This window comes from Muscardinus avellanarius (genome assembly GCF_963383645.1).
Source record: "Muscardinus avellanarius genome assembly, chromosome: 2".
In the NCBI taxonomy this organism is placed as follows: domain Eukaryota; kingdom Metazoa; phylum Chordata; class Mammalia; order Rodentia; family Gliridae; genus Muscardinus; species Muscardinus avellanarius.
Genome location: NC_137787.1, coordinates 54,080,309 through 54,097,320, shown reverse-complemented (window position 1 = coordinate 54,097,320; position 17,012 = coordinate 54,080,309). Strand labels below are relative to the sequence as shown.

The 17,012-nt window shown below is 35.9% G+C and overlaps 1 protein-coding gene across 1 annotated transcript in view; it reads right to left on the bottom strand.

The window, feature by feature from the left end:
* PDE1A (phosphodiesterase 1A) overlaps nucleotides 1–16,679 on the bottom strand; it is a gene marked incomplete at its 3' end in the record, with an annotated part of 343,986 nt that extends 327,307 nt beyond the window's left edge. Inside the window, exons 1-2 of the mRNA XM_080688950.1 lie at nucleotides 16,610–16,679; nucleotides 15,868–15,978 (exon numbers count right to left, since the gene is read on the bottom strand). Of these exons, the coding sequence (XP_080545076.1) occupies nucleotides 15,868–15,968 (101 nt within the window). The 5' untranslated portion in view covers nucleotides 15,969–15,978; nucleotides 16,610–16,679. The remainder of the gene's footprint in view (nucleotides 1–15,867; nucleotides 15,979–16,609) is intronic.
* Between the last annotated feature and the right edge of the window lie 333 nt (nucleotides 16,680–17,012).

Genomic DNA, 17,012 nt, shown 5'->3' with positions numbered 1-17,012 from the left:
GGGTTGGATCCTTGCTTTCTTGCCCCCACCACTGCCATGAAGAGCTGAGCACAGTCTTCCTCTCTTCCTGTCTCTCTGCTTCCCACCACCATGCCCTCAGCTTTACAGACCCAACTGACCTAACACAGACTGAAATCTCCCTAACCTACAGAACTGTAAGCTCGTAAATCCTTCTTTCTCCAAGTTGTGCATGTCAGGTTTGGGGAGCACAGTGGTGATAATGCTGACTAAAACTCTACTTTACCCTGTTTTTTTTTTAATGAATATTATATTACAGATTTACTTATTTGTTTACTTGTTTTTCTTCTCTATCATCCATCCTCATCATTAAAATGTAAGGTAAAAATGAAATGCAAAAATGGTTACTATTGCTCAGGGTTTGTTTCTATCTAGTTGGTCATTACATTCCTAGTCCTTAGAGTAATACCGGAACTTTCCATGTACCCAGCAAATGAATTTATGTTAAATGAATTGTATTAAGTCAACTGAGTTGAGTTAATGAAAGGGTATTGGTCTACTTTCCAAAGTACCTGAATGTTTTTTATGTGTCAGAATAGTCTGGATGAACTTAGGCTCCAACTCTCATCTTTTCTGAATGACTCTAAAGATAGTTCCAATCAGTGACTCAGATAACCATAGTGTGACTCACACTGTAAATTAATGTTTTCTTCTATATCCACGAGACAAATGCTTAACAAAAAAATCTGAATTTATCAAGCAAAGGTTTGATTCTCTAATTTTATTGTGAATTTAAACAGTTCCTCTCTCTAAGGAGTTTAAGATCATTTGGCAACCTGTTTCTAAGTCCAAGGTGTTCTAATGTGCTTCCATGTTTTTGTTATTTTCCAGATACTATCAGCAGATCTGTCTACTTCTCTAATGACAGAAAGTGTACATTATACAAATTTAGCATAGAACTAGAAAGCAAATAAATATAAAAATAAAAGTAAACAGGAAACATTTTTATGCATTGTATTTTATCAATTTTTATTTAGCAAAAAATGTAGTAGGGAATTTAAAAAAATATTTTCTCATGTAAAATAGAAGGGAGGATATATAATCTAGTGATCTGAGGAATAATGCTGAGAATATTTTAATTCCTTAAGCTGGATATTTTTGTTTTGGATGCAGCTTTCATTTTGAAACATGCTCAGTTATTAAGCATATATGATCTTCTTAATCCATGATTCCATTTTGGATAGGTGGATTATCATTTAAATAAGAGCATCTTTTGATATGCATTTCACAAATATTTATCCCTAATTGAAATATGATTCTTATGACAGGATAAAAGCAGAGAACAAAAATATTAAATGTCTGCTTGAAAATGGTAGCTTTAGTTTAAAAACCTTGTCACACACCTTAAGCATATCATATGACTGGTAAAAATGAAATGCAAAAATAGTTTAATATTGCTCAGTCACTTGGGTAAATTTTAAGATTCCTTGCTTTGCAGTTGTAAATTTCTCTTTGAGAAACTTTCAAGGAGAGGCTTGGGCTTCAATTCAGTAGAAGACAAGAAACTATAGCTTAGAAATGAATGCTGAAATATTTATCCTGATTTTCTCCGAGTTCAGTCAGGTTATTTCCTTCTGTCTGACTCAGTACAGTTTGGAAACTTCATCAAGCCATTAACATACAGAATACACAGCAGCAGTCTGCACTGACTGCGAATTCCCCAGGCTACGAGTCCACGTGAGGTCAGAACATTCTCTAATCACAGAAAGATATTCTCAACATAATCCTAATTATTTAACTATATCATGAAAGGAGACTTTGAGTTTTCCTAGATTATGAGTGATAGAGAACTTAAGAAATTAGACTCTTGAAGTAAGAAATTCAGTCTATGTCTTAGTCTCCTTTGCATTCTACCCATGATAGAGTTACCTAGCATCAACTTTTTCCTCAACCTTATATTTGGCAGAGAAATGAGAAAAAGAAAACATAGTGTTTTACACATAGTGTGCCACAAAGGTAGCAGCAATCACACTGGTAGATGCTTATTCTGTGCCAGACTCAGGAGGTGTGCACTTGAATTATATTATTATTTTTTTATCCCTTCTGACAATCCTAAATCTCAAGTTCCCTTAAAAGTGGTTTGTTTTTTATTTTGTTGTTATTTTGCCTGTGGTAGAGTAACATGTTCAATAATCTCTACTGGTCAGGTTTTTCTGGTATTTCATTGTTTTTATTTCTCCAGAAGCAGCTTAAAAACATACTTGACCTTCTAGCCTGAATTAATGTTGCTGCTAAAAAATTCATAGTTTTTATGAGCTGTGCCATTCTATTGTAAAGTGTTGACTTATTGGCCAATTAACGTTGGTAACATCAACACACATTTAAGTTTTGCTTTATGTGACTTACTATGTGAGGCACTAAGGATACAATAATGAACAGAAGGATTCTACTTCTAGCCTCTTGGGAAGCTCTATAGCCTTTGAGGTATAGCCTCTTCTATACCTCAAAGGGAAGATTAGGAATTCTCTAGAAGGCAGTGCAATTAAATGAACAACAATAATAAAACATAAAAGGCAATTAGAGAATCTAGAAGGGTCACCTAATCGAGTTTAAGATAATTTGGAATATTTATCTGAGTTTAATGACCCCAACTTTCCCCCCTGGTCTTTCAGAAATTCAACTTTAATATAATTAAACTCTCCAAAGATACTTCCTCTCCAGTCTATACTTCCTTTCAATTTAATTTAAACTAAAAATCTTTTTACCACAGATACCTTTTCCTGTTTTATGAGAAAACTTTGCTAACATTTTTGTCTTCACCAAATAAGATTTCTGGCTTAGTATGAAACTTACAATTATTACTCTACCTTTAAAATGAAAGACATAAATTAAGATTTTACTGTAGTTCACAGAAAAATTGGTGATGTTTAGTGATATTAAAACAAATGGTATTTGTCAGTTTTTAATAGATAGCTATTTTATATAAGCCATAAATTATGGAGGCAAAGCAATATTTAGTTCCAGCAATAAAATTAAGTATTGTTTCTTTTATATAATCAAGTTAATTTCTTAAGAAACAAAAATAGAGAGAAGGAAAAACTTTTGACCAGATTGCTTTAATATCAACTTTACATGGTAAGAAATAATGAGTGATGAAATGAAATAAATGCTGAATATAAATCAAAATGGAAAAATTAGTACTGCATTGAGAATAAGATTGATAAAAATTTTGTAACATAACATCATTTAATGATGATTGGTTGTGCATTGCCTGATCATAAGGTGGGAGTAATCAAATAGGCAGTAGTCTAACAGATGTGTCTCCTTCCAAGGAACTCTCCAAAATTTAGCTTAGCCTAGCTGCAGTGGTGAAAAGATGCACACTCCAAATCAGCTCTCATCTGCTAAGTTATTCTTGTCTACTTCTCTGATATCCACAATTTATTATTTCTACTCATTTTTAATTTCCTCTTTCTCATTTTTTCTATCATTTACTCCTTTGGACCAATAAAAACTAGCAAATGTTCTAAGCTCTTGAATATGAAAGCTGAGGTTTTGTATTCTTTTTCTATATCTGAAAAGATGATCTTATACCAGAGTGGTTTGAATGACAGAATAAATATGTAGGTGGGGAGGAATAAGATGTAACATCAGTTTGTCCCTTTTCTTTTTGGTTGCAGAGAAGAGGCCTAGAAGACTAGGAACTGAGCCTTCCCATGCCCTGTGTGACCTGTTGTCAGGGCAACAGGATGTGTGGAGAGCCCCAGCCTTTCTAGTGCCTGTTGCTAGGGTAACAGGATGCAAACCATCTTCCTTTATGCAACTGTGCAGCTTCCATGCCTTACTCTATACTTCTCTTTGATTTGATGGGATAGTATATCTGTTTACCCAAATCTAAGAGTAATGCAGCTTCAATACACAAACCATTGAAAGAGCAGATTTTTGGAAGAAATATTGTAAGTGAATACATGTCATTGATATTGTTGCTAATAAAAATAATGTGGAGGAGAATTTTATTGGGCTGATTTTCTAAAAAGAAGGATGTTAGTTTTTATTTTCATAATTTCTGAAATACTAGCTATCAATTAGGTCACAGAAATAAATAAAAATTATGTGAGAAAAGTGATAGAAGAATCTATTGAAACCAGAGAAAAATCATATAAATATATAGGCTATCAGTTAACTTTTGTTGTATAATAAACTACTCCACATTTTAGTGATCAAAATTAAAAAATAAATAAGAACTTATAATTTCATCAAAATTTTGAGGAAATTGAGAAGTCTAGTCTGAACTCACTCATATGTCTTGTGCTTGGTTGTCTGGTTGACCTATGCAAAACTCAAGTTAATAAAGAAAAAATTTGCTAGACAATAAAGTATCAAGAGTCTTGCACATATGGAAAGAGTAGAAATTTTTTGAGTTCTGAAAATTAGGAGATCCCCAATCCATATATTATCCATCTCCAAATGCAGTCAAGAAAAGATGTGGTTTATATTTTCTTTGGGAAATAAAACAGAATAAACTTTACCAAGCTGTTGTTTCTGAAATAAACCAAAAGGTGAAAAGACTACTCATTTTTCTTTGAAGAATAACATTCTGGTATACTTTAAAATCTTGTGTATTAAAAATAGTAAAGGTAGTACAAGCAAGCTTAAAACACCTAGTTTTAACCACTAAAACTCTCAGTTTTATCTTTTATTGGCAAAAATCTTAAGAGATGGACACCAAGATTATCAGTGTGCTTTGTTTTCTGCCTCTGTGGTTTGGGGAACAAAGGCCAAATAAATTAGAGTGACTTTGCAAAGGCCCAGGATCTGAGGGGGCTAAAAGTCACATTCCCCTCCAGATGTTAAGTATGATCATTGCTTAATAAATTAAAAAGGTAACGGTATTGCATGTCCTACAGAAGGAGAGAGGCAGAACCGAGGAGCTTCTAACATTCAAAGCGTATGCCAAGTATTCAGCTTTGAGGATGCAGAGCTCGGCAGACAGATGGCAAGGCTGTGGAGAAATCAAAATAAGAGAAGAGTTTTTAACTCCTGAAATGTCAGGTTTTATAGTGAGTCTTGAGTGTTAAGTGGAATTATACAAGTCAAGGATAAGTGGAATATGTATGGGCCTAAGAACATAGCCTTTATTCTAGTAATTTTGAAACATTGGCCAAGTCACTTGATGTCTTGGAGGTTCCATTTTCTCATCAAGAAAACTAAAGATCATTGTTCTGAGATACAGAGATCAAAAGGCAAGCCTTTCAGAAAGCATAAGGCACAACAAAATTCTGAGGCATGATTACTACTATGATTCAATATTGACGTTATTTTAAGCAGTTTGAACAAATCACAAGTGTGATTGATATCCAAGTTGTACAGGTTTTTTAGAAAGTCCAGTTTTGAGTGGACTGTAATCAGCACTCCGTTGCTTTTCTAGCATGTTTATTTTGATTTTCTTCTTCTAAATTATCTAGGACCTATTTCACACAAATTTCTAGATCATCCTTCTTATACAGATTTGAATTAAGGTTGATTTCTGTTTTCTTTTCCTGAAGACTGGTGCTTAGATATTTTACTATTTTTTCACAGCCCATTATAAAATTTTATGAGTAGCTATAGATATTAACACTTTGCCTACCAAAAATCATCTGTATGCTAGTACATTTTAGGGGAGGCCTATGTAATAAAACTTTGGTTTTGAATACTTTATAAAATATAACTTTAAACAGCTTCAAGAAAGTACAGCTTAAAAGAAAAACCACAGGAGTTACAGCATTCATTTGTGTACCTTTGATGATCTATTAGCATTTTTGTGCTTTTCCTTAACTGTAGTTACCCTTGCCTATTTGTACTCAGACCAGATTTGTGGAATATGTGGTTCTCATGAGCCTTTTACACTGTCTGCTTAATGATGTTAATGAGCACTTTCATTTTCAAAAAGCTGATAGCACAGTCCTTTACTGGATGGTAATCAGTGAAGGATTGAATGCTTACATTTGACTAGGATTGAAATATGGTAAATAAAGTAATGATAATAGGTCATTTTCTAAAATAGATGAATGAGCAAAGACATGGATATTGAACTGATAGCAATTACTTATAAGTCACATCCATTGTGAGCCAGATCCAGCGTGGGATAGGGAAAGACCTAAAAAATTATTTTCAAGCCAGAGTGACTGGAACATCAGTCTAGCCCTAGGTCTTACATGATTATGGAGACCTAAATTCCATTCTAATGCTACTGCAAGAAGTTGAAATAAAGAGCCATCAAGCCAGTTCTACCAGGGAAGCTCTCAAGTCCAGCCCACTCTCCTCGGATCTCACTCCCTCAGCAGTTCTAGCCCCACCCTAGGAAAACAGTCCTCGAGTTTAAAAGTCCAGTGAAGAAATGTTTGAAGTAGCCCTTGTGAGACTACTTCCTCTGAGAAAAGAGGAAGCCTCTTTTCCTCACCTGAACATCTTTACTCTGCTCACCATTTCTAGTAAGAAACGTACCTGAAAAAAACAGGAATCTACTTCTGCATATAATATTAGTAATAACAATGATATGATCATGGCTAGGACTTGTTGAATTCCGGACACCATTCTAAGCAATTTGCAAGTATTAATGTATTTAATCTCCTCAACACCTGTTAGATAATATTATCATTTTTATTTTACAAATAGGGAAACTGAGGCATTAAAAAATCAACTTGGAGAAGATCATAAAGAAGGTGAATAGCCTTGATAGACTATATGCAAGGTTGGATGAGGTTATGGGAAATTAATTATATTAATATTACTTATTCCAAGTGTTTTGAAAGCTTACCTTGTGCCAGCTACTGTGCTGTATTTCTCGATACACATTATTTTATTAGTCTTTATTCTCTTGATCTGAGCAATAGATGAATTCTCAAATCCCAATTCTTTCTTTTAAGTGAAAGAGTCTTCTACTGGGGAAGTCTTTGCTGGTTTTCATATTCTTTTGGCAGAGGAGAAACTCCTTTGGTTTGTGAATTCTGAGAAAGAATTGGACCTGGTAGTTCTTACTCCAGGTGTAGCAAATAAGTTTTGTGCATGTAGAAAATACAGTCTCAGATGGGCATGGTAGCATATGCCTGTAATCCCAGTACTTGGGAGGCTGAGACAGGAGTATCACAGATTCAAAGTCAGCTTCAGCAACTTAGTGAGACTCTCAGCAACCTAATAAGATCCTGTTTCAAAGCAAAAAATAAAAATAGAGCTAGGAAGGAAGGAAGATAGATAGATCTCAACTGATTTAACTCTTTTTTTTTGGTGATACTGAGGTTCCTGGAAGCCCTTCTACTCCCGGGCTACACTCCCAGACCTACTATATATATTATATATATATATATATATATATATATATATATATACATATATATATATATATATATATATATATATATATATAAACAGGGTCTCTTAAGCCAGCACGGCTGCCTTCGAACCTGCGCGATCCTCCTGTCTCTGCCTGCCAAGCACTGGGATTATAAGCGTGTGCCACCACGCCCGGCTCAACTGATTTAACTCTTGATGTAAGTTTAGGAAGGGAGATTTGTGCTCGGCTGAAGAAGTGTGCAATTTGTGGGATAATTTGAATTTAGAAGAATTCTAATTTATTAACTGAGCACCAAAGCCATTTCTTCTAACCCAAGCTTAATCTGCAATAAAGTGGACATTTTCATATCTATCTACTGGATTCCTGAACCTATACTTCACTTAATGCTTTTTCCCTTTTTTTGTGATTACTAGGGGTGAAACTCAGGGGCTTTCTACCTCCGGGCTATACTCCCAGACCTATTTTATACTTTATTTGGAAACAGGGTCTCACTAAGTTGCTGAGAGCCTCACTAAGTAGCTGAGGCTGGCTTCAAACCTGCACGATCCTCCTGTCTCAGCCTCCCAAGTGCGGGGATTACAAGTGTGCACCACCATGCCCAGCTCCTTCACTTAATTTTGAACTTGGGCAAGGATTCAAGGTATCATTTATCAGAACCCTCTTTCACCTCCACATCTTGGATATCAATACTGTCTATGGCTTAGCGGAAAAGTCACCTAAGAAAAATCACCTCTGAATACCAGAATACCTTCTCAGAGTAACATTTTTTTCTTTTTGTGATACTGGGGATTGAACTCAGTGTCATTCTACATCTGAGCTACACCCCCAGCCCCATTTTTTATTATTTTTCTTTGAAAATGGTCTCACTAAGTTTCAAAGGGCTTCACAAGTAGCTGAGGCTGGCAGCGAACCTGTGATCCTCCTATCTCAGCCTCCCAAGTACTGGGATTATAAGGGTGCACCACCATGCCCAGCTCCAGAGTAAATTGATCACCACCCAGTGCATTCTCCTGAGATAATTTCTTACTCACACTAACTTGTTTTTAATAATTTCCTCTGCTAGAAAATAAGTTCTGCTAGGCACACTGGTGTATACCTGTAATACTAGCAAATGGAGACTGAGGTAAGAGAATCTCCAGTTAGGGGTCAGCCTGAGTGATTTAAGGAAACATTGGATCTTACGTATAAGAAAAGTACATTTGAAGAACTTAACTTTTCCATGGTCGTTGTCTAAAAAACAGGTGATGTTAGAAAAATCTAATTGACTATGGAGTTAATTTTATTCTCTGTTTAGATGGAGTCTTGCTAAGTTGCCCAGGTTGATCTCAGATGCACCATACTCCTACCTCAGCCCCCCGAGCAGCTGAGATTACAGGCACACATTATTGTGCCCACTCAGAGTTCAGTTTCTTAATCTCTAAGGTTTTCCACCACAGTGTTCATTATATAAACCATAATACACTGAAATCTAAGGATTGAGATTAACATTGTCTCTATATACTCCAAAATAAGTAAATAAATTTTGGTGGGGTTACTTTCTTCAAACTCAATTAGTTTGAACAGATTTCTCCTCTTCCTCTTCCTCCTCCTCCTGCCTCCTCCTTCCTTCTCCTCCTCTTCTTCCTCCTCCTCTTTTTTCTCTACTAGAGACTGAATGGAGGTTCATTCTACCTTCTACCTACACCCCCAGCCCTGTTTATTTTTTATGTTGAAACAAGATCTCACTAAGTTACCACCCCACCAGCTTGCCTAGAAACTGTGGTGTGCGCTACCAGGCCTGGCAAAGATGGAGTTTTAAGATGATTTTCTATCAAAACCATCACATACTCAACAATGTTGTTGTGAACAATGTGAGAACAATGTGATTTATCAGCAATTTCCAAGACAAATAGCAGAAACATTCTTCTTTAACATGAAATTAATCTACTATATAGCCCTAATATCAGAGATTAATAAGGAACCTGGTGGTTTGGGCAAGTAAGCCAGGGTTCAGTGGAGGGACAGTGAGCTGTTTAATGGCTATGGGTAAAGACTAACTCAGATGTGTGATAGACACATTGTGACCTAGACTTGACATCACCTAGGTTGGTCTTCACCTCTAGGTGTGTGTGTGTGTGTGTGTGTGTGTGTGTGTGTGTGTGTGTGTGTGTAAGAAATAGAGAGAAAGAGAATGGTTATACTGATGAAGTACCGTATTATTCTGGTATGGGAGGCATAGTTTATTTTCTTACTGCTGCTATAACAAAATTATCGCATACTTAATAACTTTAAAAACACACCAATTATCTTCAATTCTGTAGGTCAGAAATCTGATCCAGATTTTGTCACTAAAATCAAAGTGTCAGCATGATGACATTCTTCCTGGAGATTCTGGAGGGAGAGTTTGTCTTCTTACCTGTTATAACTTCTAGAGGTTGCTCATACACCTTGGCTCATGGCCCACTTCCTCCACCTTTAAGGCTAGCAAAATGAGTCAGGTTCTTTTGGCCTCACATCACTTTGACCTCCTCTTCTAACTCTCTCTTCCACTTTCAGTAACTTTGTGATTACATTGGATAATCCAGAAAAACCTTCCTATTAGCCCCATCTGTTATGGGCATTCTCCTGGACCAAGTTTGAGAAGCACCACTCTAAATCCTTTTCTGGACAACCACTCTGAGAATGATATCTTTTTTCAATAAAATGAATGAGTTCATTTTTTTAATTAATAAGAGTTTTAGAGCAGAGCAGATTTATGTTCAAGTTCAAGTTCTACCAAATACTATCTAGGTGACTAAATTAGGGTGCTTACATCTTAAATCTACTGGTAGGCATAAATAAGAATATAAATATTTTACATCTTCATAGTCCCCAAAACTGATAGGTAATGAGAAAATATTACTCTCTTCCATCTTCTCTAACTTTATTCCAACTGTGAATCTACCTCTAATCCTCTAACTAGACTTCAGGTCCCATTTTGACAGCCTGGATGACCTAATTCTCTAGTTCAGAGTCAGCATAAGATTCAAAATCTTATTCATTTACAGTATCTATTGTTTGATTATTTGATTTATTTTTAAAAACCAACATTATCTTTTATGTGCCAAGTACCATACTAGGTGTTGGATATCCCAGGACAAACACAATAAAGTGAACTTGGCTCTTATGCTCAGAAGCTGTGGTCCACTAGGGAAGGTAGGTTTTTGATATTTTAAAAAAAAAAGTTTAGGTTACTTTATGAACCAAATAGAGGAAACTAACCTAGAATAAAGGGCCAGGGGGCTTTTCTTTGCAAGTAAAATTTAAACAGAGATCTTTGAGCATTTCTTTCTTCTCTTTTCTCTCTCTCTCTCTCTCTCTCTCTCTCTCTCTCTCTCCCTCCCTCCCTCCCTCCCTCCCTCCCTCCCTCCCTCCCTCCCTCTCTCTCTCTCTCCCTCTCTCTCTCTCTCTCTCTCTCTCTCTCTCTCTCATTAATGGTACTGGAACCCAGGGCCTCACTAAGTACCTGAGGCTGTCCACAAACTGCTATCATCCTGACTCAGCCTATCAAATGCTGGGATTACAAGTGTGCGCCACCATGCCCAGCTCAGCCTTTTTAAAAAAGATTCCTATCAACATTTAAGTGAGATAACTCTTTCTGATTAAGGAATGCTATCAGTTATGAAGGACATTTAGCTTGCCTGGATCCTGCTGCCCACTGAATACAGAAACACTTTAAAGTCACTGTAACCATGAGACACTGCCCCCACACAACTCCAAAAGCCTCATAGGAGCAGGTGTAAACCTAGCTGAGAGAGGAAAGGAAGAGTAATTAAATAAACAAAGGCAGAGGGGTGGTAAGCAGCATGTCTCTGGGTCAGCCTTGGGTCTAGTTGAGGGGCCACAGGGAAGGGAGTAAAAGGAGACTTTGAATGTTGAACAGATACACAGAGACCCTGTGAAGGATCTAAAGTCTAAAGTGAGAGCCCTAGAGGGCTTTAAAGGGTTTTAAGCAAGAAATTTAAAAGCATTAAATTAGTTTCTTATCTATAATGCCTTTTTATTCTGAACTATTATTTCAGTGCAGGAGCATGGTGCTAATACCTCCTGTCATTTACATTTTTGCCATTTTTATTCCAAATATGTATTTCTGCTACATATGTATGTATAAAATACATATTTTATCTCATATATGTGTTTCTTGATAATAGGGCCTGGGCAACTTCATCGAAAAACTGTACAGCATGCAGCCCTCTTCAACTATAACAGCTAATTGAAATTAAAGTATCGTGCTGTTCTTTCTTTCTCCTTCATTTTCTGTTTTTCTATGTCTTAGCCTTCATTACTAATAATCATGTTTACCATCCATCAAAGACACAGTAAGAAAAAAGCTTAATTTGATGTCTTTCAACTGTCGTCACAATTTTAGATTGTGTGTGTGTGTGTGTTACTGAGTTCTGAACTCCGAGGCATTCCACCTCTGACCTACATTAGCTCTTTATATTTGTATTTTTTTTAAACAGTTCTCAGTAAGTGGTTGAGAGCCTCACCAAATTGCTGAGACTAACTTCAAACCTCTGATCTTCCTGCCTCAGCCTTCCAAGTATTGGTACTATAGGCTTGCATTACCAGGCTCCACTATAACTCCAGATCTTAGTATTTGGACATTTTTCAGGATAGGAAAGACAAGGAGGTATGTCTATACAAGTACATTTTGAAACACATTAAGTTAATTTCTAACTGAAGTTATGATATATTCTAGTCCTCCATTTATAAAATCTGAAAGAACTAGCAACAAATACTATGGAGTGGTGAATATTATGTTTTAATGGATCATTTATGGCCATCTATAAAAATATAAACTTTCCTGACTTCTGTTGAACAAACTTTACTTATTTTGTTTTTATAATTTCATATGATTTTCACTGAAATTTTTTGCTTGATCAAGTTTTCTGGAAATTCTGTCACCCCTTACATTAAATTCTGAGGACAGTCACGCTGTCTAGAAAAAGTAGCCCTAATGTTATTAAATATGTTTAAATTCTTAAAAATCCACAGTTAAAGAGCTCTTTGTCTATTTAAAGAAAAAAAAAGCAACAGCACCATCACACAAAAAGGCATTATTTCTAAAATTGAAAATTTATACATAAATAAAAGAATATAAAATCTTCACATTGACTTTCCATTTGAGAATCAATAACTGGTGTTCTTTGCAAAAACTAGCAATAATAACTCTCCTTAGTATGAAGGAAGCAGCTTAGTTTCAGAGTCAAAAGAAACTTCTAAAGAAGAAATTTTATCTGATGTTGAGATGGCCTGAGAAATAGAAAGCATTTCCCAGATCCTAAACAACTGATAATTTATGACCAGGTAGATGATTCATTTTACATATAGTTTGTGAAAGACCTAATATTTGATAGTTATTTGCTAAAAGTTCTACCATTGTAGGTGGTGAGTCATAGTTTAGATCTGAATTGTCACACTAAGTGGAAAATTGGTAGTACATGGACTGAAGATACCAAAAGAAAAAGGTTGTAACTTTAAAAGGAAATTAATAGAAAAAAGCATAGAAGTCTATATGAGAATGGGAGTAGAAAACTTTTCTTTTCAAAAGAAACAAAGATTATTTGGGGCACATCAGGTTTTGACACCACATAATGGTGTCTCAGATATTATATTACGGAGATTTTGAAAGAATTTAATGAAAGAAGTAAACTAATGATAAGGAAGAATTGATATTTAGTTTAGTTTACCAAGGTTTCTTACATATGTCACAACATTTTTAAATTGTTTTTATGGACTCAAAAAGAAAGTCTAAAATGTTATGTTATATGACAATTCCTATAGAAGGTATTTCTCTAAATATCTACCTGAAGTGATTCATGTTTCCCATGCTTCAAGTATAATTGAATAAATATTATTTTATTTCATCTCTTTTATTTCATCTCAAAATGTACATATTGAGGGAAAACATTGGACCTTTCACTTCTTGTGACTGACTAATCTCATTGAGCGAAATATTCTTCAATTCCATCCATTTCCCTGAAAAATGACATAATTTTGTTCTTCTTTATGGCTGGGTAGACAGTAAGTGCTGTGTGCCTGTATGCCTTTGTCACCCTTCATCAGGATTTATATTACAGTGCACCCATAATAAATAAGTAAGCCAAATTAAAAGAGAATACCCTGCTGAAATAGGTCAACATATTTGATAAGTTAGATGTGGTAAAAAAAAAATTAAAATCCACTTTCCAAATAAACATCTTTAGGCTGTATTGAGTCCATTTTACCAAAAATAAAATTATTGTACAAATATTGACAGATTTCATGAGTAGCATGATTTTAATTGGCAATATTTAAAAGCAGAATTCTAGGACTAGCAATTTGATAAACTAAAATTCTGTTTGAGTCCAAATTGCATTTTAGAAGCGCAAACATTTTTTTCGGTCGTGGGGCTTGAACCCAGGGCCTCTCGTGTGCCACGAGAGCGCTCTATCACTGAGCCGTACCCCCAGCCCAGTACTGCATCTTAAATAGGCAAAGTATTTTCAGCAATACAATAGGGAGTCCTTCATATCACTGCTTTGAATGTAGACTCCACAAAAGACCATAATTAAATAATTTGGTCGTCATTAGTTGTGCAGATTTTAGATTTAGACCTTCTTGCTTTGACATACCTAAGCCTAGAATACTGAAAAAGTCTTAAGTCAAATTACAAGTCAAAGTGATAGTATCAAAATGCAAATTTCTTCTTTAATACAAAATCAAGCAGTAATTTTAGTTGGTTCAATAATGATTTTTAAATGGTCATTTAGTGGTTGTATGTACATATAGCTCGAAATTAATTTAGTATGTGATTATGTGGATATATTCTTCTATTAGTTCATGAAGTTCTGCTGTTGAATGAGTCAACCTTCTGAAACAAAATGCCAGATTGTTCATTGAGGTTAACTGATACAGTGAAAGTCAGATACCTTCTCCCTAAAGTGTTAGGTAAGCACAAAATCACTTTTCACATTTCTTATAGACATATACATAAATCTACCATCATAAAATACCTCCCAGTGACTACAGAAAAATAGAACAAACAAAATGTCCTGAAGAAAATCAAAACTAGGTTGCAATCTGAGGAATAGCTTTTCCAGTGCAGATGTTCGTCTGCTCATTAGGTTATGACACAAATCATCTGATGACTGGTAATGTTTAATTTGCATCTATGCTAATTAATTTTGTGAGCTGTGATTTGCTTCAGTAGGATTGCTTATATCTTGAAAGAATCATTCCACCAAAAAGCTGTAGCATAAATCTTCAGTGGAACTTAGAAACAGATCTTTTTAGTTTATTCAAATGCTATAAAGATGGCTTCCTTTTGAAAAGTTATTCTTTGCTAACTGTTGTTTATGTTATTAGTGTGTTCTGATATTGGTACAATGTGATGCCTGTATTATTTGAAGTACTAAGAAGTATAAAAGGGCATTATTTAAATATTTAAACAGAATTAAATGTAGTCAAATGGAAGAAAGCACAAAGGATTTTGACTTTTAAAGAAACTTTGATGAATTTTTCTTTTAAAAAGTAGATATCAAAATGGTGACATCAAATTTATTCAAATACTGCATTTCATAAAATAGTATGTAGCCCCATTAAAGACATGAATCCTAGAAAATCTCTATTTCATGTGGTGTAGTATTCCTTCAGCTATTGTAGAAAATCAAATACTCTGTTTGCTTTTGAGATCTGAAAATATACTAAGCAATTTCAGTGGCCTCTAATGTTTATATTTTACATCTTTTCCAAAGACTAGAACTGATTTTTTAATTATGACATAATTAAAATAAAGCATATAGAATAGTTTCGTGAGGAAACACTAAATAGGAATTAGGATACACAATTTAAAAAAAAACAGAGAAACAAATAGCAGGGTGATAGCATGGCAATTAAAGTTTTACTCAAGTGATTTCATTTCAAGCTTGACATAAATGCAAAACCTTAACCATTTTATTAAGTATCATGAAATATTGTGGGCTGTTTGGTACTCTCAGGAGTAAAATGGTTGGTTTAAAACTGAAACTATTAAATTTGGAGTGCTGCTAATATTTTTACTACATAAACATTTTTCTTATAGAATTATTATTAAAGACATAAAGAACAAGCACAATGAAGCAGAATTATCTCTTATCATATCGATCCTGTCCTTATTTTTCAAAACCTAGTTAACAGTTCGAAAAAGAAGTACTAGTCTCATTTTTCTCTCTAGTTACCTGAGGGAAATTGTATTTCGGCATTACCCGGCAAGTAGCTTTCCTAGTTACTTCTCTGCATTCCTAAACCACATATTTAAATAGCACATACAGAATGCAGTAATAAAGCCACGGAGTGTAACAGACAAGTGACTTCTCCCAGAGTTACCTTACTTTACCCAAACATGCAGGTGCAAAAAAACTAGCCAGGCTTCAACAAGTTGTTGGCTGAGATGGACACATTTTAGTACCGAAGAGAAAAATCTTTCTAAGGGAAACACTACTTCCGCAAGGCAGGTAGCACCCACCAGCAGTGGTGTTGATGGTCACATCTTTAGGGAGGGAAATAATATAGAACCGAGCCAAGAGCTTACTCACATGCCTTTCAGCCGCTGCCACATTTTCTCAGTCTGTTCTCCTATGAGGTACTTGTAAGTGGTGTTTTCCAATTCTTCGATGTCCGCAGCAGTCGACCCCATGATGATGCTCCTAGGGCAATACAGTTACAGTCAGTTTCAGCAGCCAGAACAAGCATTCCTCAGTCCCCTACAAATCACAAACAGTTGTACAGTAGCATCTCTTATCTATCAAAACAGTGCGGAGGTGCAAAGCCGAGGGAAGCCTCTGCAAGCCTTGCTCTTGACTTTGACAGCCACAGCCACATCACCACCACCCCCAAGCAGACAGCAGTACAAACAGATGCTCTGACCTCAGAGGAACAAGCCCCACATGGCAGCTGCTCCTGTACTACTGACCGACTGAGTGCTCCAGCTCTCCGCCAAAGCAGCTCATCTGTTACTGCTCTGTGCACTGAAGCGCATCAGAATTCCTCCAGTTTACCAGCTCTATTATGCACGAGAGAGAAACGTGAATGACTTTCGCACTCCACAAGCAGCAGAACCCCTCTCTACCAGCGGAAGGGGGGCAGGATGGAACACGGGAACAGATGGCAGGAGCCAGTCCCAGCAGCACCACCCTGAGAAAAAAGTGCCCGTTTAAATGCCAAGGCTTTTGTCTTCTAATTGATCTGGAACCAACCCTTAAAAATATATCCTGCTCCAACAATAAATGCAACAAATACTTATGACAACCAGGAGAAAAGTAACACATAGAGCCATACAGAAGACACACCACGGAGCTCCACAGGTTGTTACTGAAAGAATATGTACATCAACTGATATGGTAATCATGCTTATTCACCTTCTCCTAGCAACTCCACACAGCCGGTAACTGCCAATTTAACCGAGGGAAAACACGGCAGCTGCACACAGCCTGCTCCGTGAATCCTCTGGGGATTAAAAATTAAATAAATAAATAAATAAAACGGAATGCGTGTGACTGCATGTGTGTGTGTGTGTGTTGAAGGAAAAGAAGTGTGTGTGTGTGTGTGTGTGTGTGTGTGTGTGTGTGTGTGTAGGACAGACGCGAGAGGAGAGAAATTGATGCTGTGCCGCATGTGCATTTAAGAAGAAAAATGAGAGAAAGTGGACATAAAAGGATTCAGAACTGAGTTGTCTGCCAAG